The sequence below is a fragment of the Homarus americanus genome, unplaced genomic scaffold, assembly GCF_018991925.1.
Source record: "Homarus americanus isolate GMGI-L3 unplaced genomic scaffold, GMGI_Hamer_2.0 scaffold18029, whole genome shotgun sequence".
Taxonomy (NCBI): Eukaryota; Metazoa; Arthropoda; class Malacostraca; order Decapoda; family Nephropidae; genus Homarus; species Homarus americanus.
Window position 1 is genome coordinate 344 of NW_024727051.1, and position 11,592 is coordinate 11,935.

The 11,592-nt window shown below is 37.2% G+C and overlaps 1 protein-coding gene across 1 annotated transcript; it reads left to right on the plus strand.

Annotated features, from left to right (window-relative positions):
• Nucleotides 1–409: 409 nt before the first annotated feature.
• On the plus strand, nucleotides 410–8,602 carry LOC121865762 (zinc finger MYM-type protein 1-like). Its single transcript, XM_042365312.1, has 2 exons — nucleotides 410–6,381; nucleotides 6,442–8,602. The coding sequence occupies exon 1, from the start codon at nucleotides 2,866–2,868 to the stop codon at nucleotides 4,051–4,053; it is 1,188 nt and encodes a 395-aa protein (XP_042221246.1). The 5' UTR covers nucleotides 410–2,865; the 3' UTR covers nucleotides 4,054–6,381; nucleotides 6,442–8,602.
• Nucleotides 8,603–11,592: the final 2,990 nt, after the last annotated feature.

Sequence of the window (11,592 nt, forward strand, 5' to 3'; positions counted from 1 at the left end):
AACCCCAACTGTAGTTCCTTGTTTTATTATAAAAGGATTGTATCTATAATTCCTGAGTGTAGATCGAACCATAAGTTCCACTGTATATGAGTGAATGAGAAAGGGACAGCGTTTATGTATTATAAACGTTAGGTCAAGTCCTTATTATATAACTTTGTGTGAGCGACTACTCGAGTAAGGGCCTGCCTTGCTGCGCGGGGAAGACAGACATCCTGACAATGGGGCTCTACCTCCTGGGAGAGTTGCCCTCTCACATGTACAACTCATGTCTTACTCATAGACAGTGGAAAGTTACAGGGTGGGAATTTACGTTGTAACTCTTGATATGATGTCAAGGCCAATACATTAGCGCAAGCACCTGTGTCTATATCAAGAGCCAATCTGGTATTATCTACTCTGACCGGCACTGACAACACTTCAACTTTGCTAAGCGCCGCTATAAAAGTGCTGTGAGGAGGGGCGGGGATAACCCTATCTATCCCTCTTCCTGGTGTGGTATGCGTTTGTCTTCCCCCGACGACATGTCCTGGGGACGTTTCTGCTTGTGCCTATACGACACCTCTGTTTCACTAAGGTCCACACCCCTCGCCTTTATTAGCACATCGCAGTCATATGAACTATGAGTTGTCGATTTGTGAAGGGCGCACCATTTACGCACTTTCAGGTTAAGAGGAGGTGCTGCTGGTGTGGGTGCCTCACTGTATGACCTTGAGAATGGCTATTCACTGGATGTGTCCTTAAATTTTGCACTATTACCTTGGAGCTGAAAACAATCTTCCATTACGTGGCTACGTTTATTACAGTGTGCGCATCGTAAAGATGTTTTTTGTTTATAAATCAGGTGGGGAGGTGCAATCGGAGGTAAGTGTGTTGCATAAGGAGTCTGGGAGGGGGACATGTGTGCCATCTGAGGCATCTGACGTCAAGGGTTGCCGTGACGTCACTGAGGGCTGCGGCATTAAATTTCCCGTAGCCCGGGGACAGAGCTTATTTGCGTACTCCACCATATCCAGGAGTGGTTCATACTGTACTTCTTGTGCCCGGCTATATAGAGGACGACGGACGGAAAGCAGAAAACTTATTAGATCTATCAACGTTTCCACATTGTCCGCTGACATATTACCCTGATCGTCGTACCAATCTGAGGTCCAGAATGTCGCTTGCATGTCCTGGCGAACCTCGCCTGCGATGTCGACAGCGTATCCCCGGTGTACATCCATCCATCCATCCATCCATCCATCCATCCATCCATCCATCCATCCATCTGAAGATCAATTGAAGGTGGCCCAGCTGTGACCTACCCCTCCAAAGATCTCAATTACCCCCCAAAGATCTCAATTACCCCCCAAAGATCTCAATTACCCCCCAAAGATTCCACTTAACGTTTGCTTAAATTTCTCATAATCATGGCTCTGCAAACCAAATGCATTTAAACGACCCATTTATATAATATGTTCTGTTGATGAGACAGGGGGGCCATTACACCACAGGTATACTAATTCCCAAATGAGTATTTGCGGTTTTGGCTTTTCTTGGGTGTTACCCAAGATCCCATTTAAGTAATCTAATGTTATCTCCTCTGGTTACAAGTACAGTGCTGGGGTTGCCTTACCCAAACAAACATGAAAACTATCAGCCTGAGACCACGTTCCCCTCCCCCGATGCATCAATATGGATCTTGTCTTTATACTCCAGTAACAACCAATTTTAGGCATCAACTGTAAAGCAAATAATGAATAAAATGTATGATGACCCCAAAAATGTTATAAAAGCCACTAATGTAAATACTGTGGTGTAAATACTGTGGTGTAAATACTGTGGTGTAAATACTGTGGTGTAAATACTGTGGTGTAAATACTGTGGTGTAAATACTGTGGTGTAAATACTGTGGTGTAAATACTGTGGTGTAAATACTGTGGTGTAAATACTGTGGTATAAACACTGTGGGATTGTATTTGTAACTCCCATGAGAAGAGCCGAATTGGCTTCACCCAGTGGCGTGTATTCATAAGAAGCAAGGTAAGCATTGCTTACCCTATAACAATGATTCCCTTCCAAATAAAAATAATTTATTTAATCAACATATTATTTAATTCAATCGTGTATAGCATTGTGTTATTTTTTTTGTCCCAGTTAATTTGTGAAACTTGCAAGACGGGCATTTTCCGCTTGAAAATCTATCCCTCAAGTAAGCAATATTCCACTGCAGTACCCTCGTTCCCCCACGCTCACAGCGTCAATGGTATGCCATTGCCAGACGTAAGATGAGAACAAATAATTTAACTTATGTTCCTCCCCTTTTTCCAAACCCATGGAAATAAGGTTCAGATCAATTTAATAACCTGTGGAAAGCATTCTGATGCTGGAATGTCCCCTCAATAATATTTGTTATTATCAGTCAGTATAATTAATTGTGCTAGAAATTTGGACAACGTAAGCACAGCGTCCTCCCTGGTCCCCCTCCCCCACCCCCTATACTCGCAGCACCGCAGCACCGCAGCATCGCAGCATTACCAGTTCATTAATTAGTTTTTTCAATGATAAATTCGTATCCGTAAATAATAATTATCTGACCTTTTTTATGTTTCACAGTTTCGTAGACTATTGGACTCATTATCAAAGTACTTCATTAATGTCATTGTCATTGTCATTGTCATTGTCACTTTCATTTTTGAATAATATAATAAATTAATAATGGCTATAAACTTTTTTTGAATTGATAGATTTTGTTTTGAAAGAGATGGTATCACTGTATTAGGCTACGGTCTATGTCAACACTCAACGTAAGAAATTCAGTTGACTTTCAGAGGTCATGATGTGTGAGTGCGACGCATTTATTTGGATTAATATACCCCCAAACTGAAAATGCAGTCGCAGGAGGAGCAAAGTTCAGCATGTGCATGCACTGTATGTGATCTACTAAAGAATTCTTTTAGATCTCGTGACTTTACAATTAAGAAAGTTATTGTGGAAAATGGCAGGCATATTCCTAAATTGAGCATTAGCTTAAAAGTAAAAAACTGTGTTCGAAAATTTAACAATCAAATGTACATGATCAATGACTGGCTTGCTGGATGTTCTAGTGCACAAAGAGTTTATTGTTGGGCATGTCTTCTTTTTTCAAATGATAAAAATGTATGGAATACTTACGGATATAATGATTTGTCAAATGTACATAAAGCAGTAAAAAAGCACAGCCTATCAGAAAGTTACTTGCAGGCTGTAATATCTGAAAAAACTTTTGGTAAAGCAAGGATTGACTATATGTTGAGTGATCAAAAGAGAGTTCGTGACAATCAACATAATCAGCTTGTTAAAAGGAACAGAGAAATCATGAAACGTTATATTGATACAGTATGTTACTTAGCAAAAACAGAGCAAGCATTTAGAGGTCATGATGAGGCCACTAGTTCAGTAAACAAAGGCAATTATGTCGAATTTATTGACGTGCTAAGCAAATATGATGGACAGTTAAGAGGCTTCCTTGACAATGCTACAACTTTCAGTGGACTGTCCAATTTAATACAAAACGACCTCATAGAATCTGTGTCATATGTTATGCTTGATGAAATTAAAAAAGAGATCCAACATGCAAAATTCATTTCAGTAATGCTTGATGAAGCCACTGACATTACCAATTTATGTCAGTTGTCATATGTGTTTCGGTATTCATTGGATAACAAGGTATATGAACGGTTCTTAGGGTTTGAAAACGTCTCTCAAGATAGAACAGCAGAAGCACTTTACACATTTGTTACAAATTTTATGCAAAAATATGAATGTGACAGCCAAATAGTTGCTCAGACCTATGATGGTGCTGGTGCTGCTGCTGCTGCTGCTGCTGCTGCTGTCATGGCTGGGGAGTTGAATGGCCTGCAGTCAAGAGTTAAGGGAAAATATCCAACTGCTTTATTCATACACTGTTTTGCCCACAGACTGAATTTAGTTTTATCACAAGCAATGGCAAAAATAAGTAAATTCAAAGTAAATGACCACGAGAAAACTTCAGAAAGTGTCAGCCACTCGTTGGAATTATGCATCAAGAATAGTTGAAACTGTGTTTGAGTGTAAAGAATCAATCCCTTATCGCTGTATTCGAGAAAATGAGAGATACCGAATCTGAGTGGGATCAAGAGTCATATAACCGTGCAGGGGGATTTTTATCATCGATGACTGATTTTAATTATTGCTTTCTCTTAAATCTTTTTGCATCATTTTTCCCATTGTCAGATACACTTTTTGATATACTGCAAGCAAAAATTCATGATGGTTAATGTGTCAGAAAAGTGAATGATTTTCGCCTGGCTTAGGAACAGAAGAGAGAAGAGTTTGAGAACAATTGGGAAACAACAAAGAACTGTGATCACATAAATGAAAATGAACCCAGATTTAAGAGACAAAAAGTAAATGTTGATGTGAAGACGTCATTCTCACGACTTTATGTAGAAATATATGACACGATACTTAACCAGGTTAATATCAGATTTGCAAATTTGGATTCATTAAGATTCTTAGAGCTGTTACACTCTCCATCATTCTGTGAGTTTACTAAGTTTTGGCATTTCCAGAGCTTGCTTTTCAATTGCTGAAGTGTAGCTATGATAAATTCTTTTATTTTTTAGCACTGAAATCGCAACTTAGAGTTGTTTACATGTCAGAGGAATTCAAAGATAAAACTATAAAAGAAATTTTAAGATTTATAAAGCTGAATGACTTGGAAAAGGCTTACAATGAAGTATCAAGACTTTGTGAATTAATTTTAACAGTTGCAGCAACGACTGCATCTGTAGAGCGCAGCTTCTCTGCTTTGAAGCGAATTAAAACTTACTCAAGAAATTCTCAAGGTCAAGAAAGATTGCAAAGTTTAGCCCTTCTATCAATTGAAAAATAATTATTGCATAATCTTGAGAGCAAGCCAGAATTTTACATCAAAGTTACTGATCCTTTTTCTCGTAAGCCAAGAATAATTCCATTGAACTATGTTTAAAATGGTAAGTTAAAATAATATATTGTTAATTACTTCCTATTTTATAAATATGCTAAATGAATAATAAAATGATATTAGTATTCTTACTCCAGCTTCATCAGAGATCTTACCAGCGTCATTTGCTTACCCTAGCATTTTTCTCACGACACGCCACTGGCTTCACCATAAGTTAACTAGTCACAACTGGCTAACACCTGTTAAAATGACAATTTATATCCCACTGCCATAATTGTTTAATTATCTATAAATGCGCGATATTGTGTAGCTTTAAATTTGTTAGGGAAATTTTCCTTTCCCAGAGAATTAAAATATAATCGAAGACATGATTTGTTTTTTGTCAATGTTTTAATCCCACCCAATTTGAGTGTTTATTGATAATTAAAACGTCACCATCGGACACATGAAGCGGTTATGTTAGGATTCGCCCAGATACACTGACGCAAATGGAAAGAATATTTAAATCAATAAACGTAAATTGTACATTAAAGTTCCCAAAATGTGTAAAAATTTAATTATAATACTGCAAACTGTAATGTAACCCTAAATAAAACATAAATGAAAGGAAACAAATTGTCCCCCAATCTAAATGACCCCAAAGCCCACCTTTGTTAATATAGTACATGACTAATCCGCCATGGCTGCTTCGTTGTTTTCTGCTGCTGTATCATGTCACGTCCAGAAAATATCTTCAATATCACCACATAGTCAGTTTATTTGTTTAATGTACCTGTGAAGTTAGGGAGGGTGGGTAGGTAGGTAGGTAGGTGAGTATGGTTATGTCTGTCCTTCGTAGCCACCAATGTTAAGTAGCTTATATATACAAAACAGTGTCCACTGGAATATAACAGTGAAAATCTGACGTTTTCCTAATAGTTCTCAACCGATTTTGGCCTTTCGTTATTTGTACATAATTACCCCCACCTCAAATGGACGGCAAGAATAGTAGAACTACCTTGAACGTTACCAATACGAATGTAAAATATGACCAAATTTTCTGAAACTCGAAGAAAGACTAAATATTATTTGAAAATATGAATAAATTTTAAGAATTTACGTAAGATACGACTTGTATAACACGATAACATAAGGTTGTTGTTACCGGTTGCTCCGTTATCTTTCATGATTAAGAAGACCTATACTTTATTGTGGCATTGAATTAATCAAAGAAAAGTAACGTGACCCAATTATTATAATTCATAAAACTATTTTAAAAGAATTAAAGTACAGAAAAGTAACAATTCCCAAGCGTAAAGTGACGTTTACTCCACAAGTAAGCAAACTTAACAAACACAGAAGTAACCAATATTCAACACGAAAGTAATATATACCTCAAACGATCGAATTATTTCCTTTACACTGTTCCATTCAATTATGTTTTTTCAAATGCCAAGTAGGTGGATGACCTAAACATTCATTTTACCAAATTGATGATGAGTAAATCAAATGCCAAGTAGGTGGATGACCTAAACATTCATTTTACCAAATTGATGATGAGTAAATCAAAAGCATTAGTCTACCGGGTATTTGGAGTTACAAATTCAGACTCCGTAAAGTTCAAATGACATTCACTTCATGATAGATGTTTCACCCTACACACTGAAGCTACTTTATGTAAGAGGACAAAATAAGCACCAAATTGTATTGTTTAATACCCAAAGAAGTCATTGATCCTAATATTTAATAACAATTTTTGAGGTATTACGACCTGGTGGTCGGGACGGAAGACCGTCTTAGGTCCAGGAGAGACTGTAATACATTTTCATAATTAAACTCGTTGTATCTCACCTAAATCACCTAGTTGCTCCACTCAATTATAGGTAGATGTAATAAATATAGAAACTATTCACCGGTATGACTCCATTTTTCGTTAATTGTTTTTATATTAAAATTCTTTGACATTCAAAGATAATGAAAATATAATTCTTCATTAAATGAGATATGCGTACATTCTATTGATGACACCAGAAATATGTCAGACTTGACTAATTAACTGTAACCAGAAAATAACTTAAGTGAAGTAGTCCTTAATCCAACATTAAAATATGAAAGACAGTAAACATTGTTTGATCTACTGAACTTTAGGGACCCCCCCTGGAGCAACCAACTCATGGTTTAATGTAAGTTCAGGCTTATCATTGATCAAATGAACATTTTCTATACCCTGGATCAAGTAAACATTAGGGACGTCATGGGTAAATCGACTTTTCTGACTACCCTGGAAGTACTTCACTTTAGGCCACTCATGGATTAACTTAATTTTCTGCTTGCCACTGTGTAATAAGAAATGTTTCATCTCCCTTATTGAAATGTGTACATACAGTAGTGAAAAATGTTTGTGAATTATGCAATTGTTATTTAAATTAACGTTTTTGTGTATTTTCTCATATAATTTGTTTTAATTGTAGCCTACTTGTGAGAGGTAGCTAAATGTTGACTTTACAGGGGACAATAATTTAGTCCCCCTTAGGTTTATGTTATCTACTCGTATTTTGCTGTCATTGTTTAATGACGTTAGTTTCTTGTACTAGTTAATAGAAAATAATCCCAATAAATCCATAGCTGGTTGGCGTATTGTAAATTGCTCAAACGTAATATTAACTTACCTTTTGCCGCCATGAGGACACAGTATCAAATGTAACTCCTCCCAAAGGCCAACTGTTATTGAAATCGCGTGAGCGTACAAGAGACGGCCGGCCCAATCTTCTTGATGTTCCATTTCATGTTTTATCATGTGTTGAAAACAGCCCTGAGACCTTCACACTAATAAAGAAATGTACCCTAATGTTCGAACTTGATATCAACACTGAAGACGTTGTACCCAACTAAATGTCAAAGTGTAACTGACACTGGTGAGGGATCAGTTGCTAAGGTATTCTTGCCTCAAACGGTAATACCGCCACATTTTCAATGTTTTGTGAAATTGTCCTAGTTAATTTCACTTAGTTATAGTTGACACTGATCTTATGTATTAACGGAACAAATTTTGGTTGTCCTAGTTTTAGTTTTGTGTTGTGAAATAGTTATGTTATTGGTAGATGTTGTAATTTGTATTATTTTAATTGGTGATTTGTGTTGTTGTGGGGTTCCGGCTCATATATTATTAATGTTTGTAAGAATTATATAAAGGTTTGTTCATTTACATTGATCTCTATTCGTTTTGTGAATGAGGTTAGATGTAACATTGATGTTTTGTGATGAAATGAAGCTTTAATTTGCTGAAATACATACCAAATTCGTTTTTTGTATTAGTTCCTGTTTGTAATGTCTACTTATTGGCATATGTCCTGAGATTATGTGCGTTTGTCTACTATTACTGTATGTTATTTGTTTTATGCAATCTTTTTAGATATGTTATCATGTGTATAATACAAAATGCCAAATTTTGTTGGGTGTTAGGTTGTTGGAGAGCCTGTGTGTAATGAATTAGTTTGAGATACAAAAAGATTGTGTGGTAACTTTTGAAGCAATTGTTACCAACTAAGGGTTTACTTCCCTTGTGAGATACTCACCGAAAATCTGGTTTGATTGAGTTGGCAATAAGAAAAGTGTTTTTGTATGTGATTTTACTAATATTTGAGGGCAATTTTAAATGACAAATGTATAATAGTATTTGTATTGTGTGTTTCATTTGCTTTTGTGAAGATAAGATAATATGTATGATGTATTCATATCTGCGTGTGCCAATTCTGCTATTGATTGGTTGAGGAATTTACGTCAAATTAGCATAGTATTGTGGGAATTGAGTGAAATTGTTTTAGAATGGTGTAGATGTGAAGGGCGGTTGTGGGGGCCTGGGGTGGGGGACTTAAACGGGACTTAAACGGGACTTAAGCAGGACTTAAACAGGACTTAAACGGGACTTAAGCAGGACTTAAGCAGGACTTAAACGGGACTTAAACGGGACTTAGAAGGGCGCAGAAGCAGAAGCAGAAGCAGCTTTAGCAGCAGCAGCAGCCAGGGAGGCGACCTTATTTTCAGTCAGGTTCATACACAAAGAAATACATCAGATTCATTGACAGTACAGTACACATTACCAGTGTGGGCTAGCCAATTTGGGATAAAGAGCAAGAATGTAATGTCCTCAATGAAGTAATGACATAGTTCAAGATACAATAAGTGAGGTGGCCTGAAGTCTTTGACAGTGTCCCATTCAATAATATAGTAGTGCTTTAAAGGTGTATCACCAAGTTTACATGCTGAGTGTTCCTTTATGGGTACAGCGTTACTAACTAGCCAGATGTGTCTGTATCCTAACCTAATTCTGGCCACGACTACATCACACAGGCAGGCGGGAGCAAGTTGTTTGGACACTCTTCCTAGCCCCCTTGGTCCCTGTTCACCTACCTACTGTAGCAGTAAGTAGGTACCTGTTGTAAATCGAAAGGTTGCCAATTCGTATTCAGGGAAAGTTGTTGGAGCTTCTAAACTTGAACTGACACAATCCGAGGAGTGGTGACCCGAGGATCACAGACACTATCTCTCCCACTACAAATCCCTTCCTATCCTCCTGCTCCTTCCTATGTCCTCCCAAAATTGAACCATGCTATCGCAAAGGTAATAATACAGGTAGAGACAACAACATATTTTCCTATTGTCTTATTATATATTAATAACAGAAACGCTGCCGCCATCCCGGAGGCTTTACATTGTCTCACTGTTCATTCCCTCCACAATTCTTCCTCTTACTTCTTCTTCTTCTTCTTCTTCTTCTTCTTCTTATTCTTCTTCTTCTTCTTCTTCTTCTTCTTCTTCTTCTTCTTCTTCTTCTTCTTCTTCTTCTTCCATCAATACTTTATTAACGGTGTATGTAAGTTTCACCCTGTTTTGCACTACAGCGGTAGAGCAAAGTATATTTTGTTAGCAATAAACCAAAAGCATATTTTATGGCCTAATCATCACTACATAGAACACCACCCATAAAGCATGATACTAGTAGACCACAAAAACTGCTATAAACAACCAAAGCATATTTTATTGCCTAATCATCACTACATAGAACACCACTCATAAAGCATGATACTATTAGACCACAAACTGCTATAAACCCCAATAATAAACTATACTAGTGACTATAATTGTGTTACCCAATATTATACGAAATAATACTATAAAACATAATAATAAACACACTAATAGTGTATATTAGTTGAATGCACAATCTGATGAGAAGTAAAAAAAAAAAAAAACAACATAACAATAACCTAGAAAGAGTGTAGAGTATTTTTGTGCAAACTATTATACTAGTAGATGGTCTAAGATAACTGTATGTGAAGGAAAAGGTGTGCTCTCCACTCAAACTTTCTTTTTATGAAATCTCCTACTCCCCAGCTGAGCGGTACGCCCAATGGGAAACAAAACGTGGCACATAACACGCCGCCCGCCAGGTCTGGCTCGGTGAATAGGAATCAGTAATCGGGCGGAGTATAAACAACACCGCCGCCAATGTGCTCCTCCCATCTCTGAGGAAATCTGGCGGGCAACTTAGTATTATATTAGCATGTAATAATAATAACAATAATAATAATAATAATAATACTACTACTAATAATAATAATAATAATAATAATCATAATATTAATAATAATAATATTAATAATAATAACATGCAATTTCATTTTATAACACATACTAACAAAATAGTGTATAGCCTACTATACTTAACTATAATAGGTTAGGTTGCGTAGGAGGATCTAAAAAGTACAGTAGTATACACACACACACACACACACACACACACACACACACACACACACACACATACATATAGACAACAAACTAAAATAAAAACCACACGTCAGTGAAGTTATCAAATCCTCCAGTTTCCGTCTCCACCTCCTACGCCGACTCAAGTCCCTCGGTGGTCCTGCACACGAGCTCCTCAGTGTTTACACAACATTCATACTTCCCAAGCTCACCTATACCTCCTCCACCTGGTCTTCCTCCCTAAATGCCACACAACGTAAACACCTCGAAAAAGTGCAAAAGAGGCCATGCAAGATTATTCTCTACCCTTCCTACTCCACATATCAAGAAGCGCTCAACACACTGACCCTTTAGCCTCTCACTGACCATCACCACGACCTCATCTGCAAATTTGGTAAGAAGCTTCTACACCATCCCCGACACCGGCTCCTACTACCACCTGAGATCCTGGTTAAAATTGCTCTTTGGCTTTCCCAGCCCATCCCATACGTGCACGAACTGGTCGCTATAAAGGCGGCTGATCCCAACCATTGTAAAAAGTATCGATAACTTGTAATAAATCAGTGTACTCACTCCCAGTAAACACTACTCCTTGCACTGTCACTATGTTGAAATGAACTGTAGTTTGAGCTTTTCCCCAGCTAGTTATTATATGTCTTATTTGTGTCACTCATGTTACTTGTATATTATTTGTAATTCGTAACCCATTCCCCAAATATGTAACTGTATATTTTCAGTCTTCTGGCTGCCAAGCTCTTTCAATAAACCGTTAATTATTATTATTATTATTATTATTTATATTTTGGCCCATACCAACTCACTCCCCTGAACCCTCCTCCCCAGCGGACTATCAACAAGTTCTTGCCATAAGGTACTATCTCATTTGGCCAAGGAATGGAACC

What these genes read in the sequence shown, in the direction of transcription:
- LOC121865762 (XM_042365312.1), top strand. Translation starts at nt 2,866, where the DNA reads ATGCAGTCGCAGGAGGAGCAAAGTTCAGCATGTGCATGCACTGTATGT.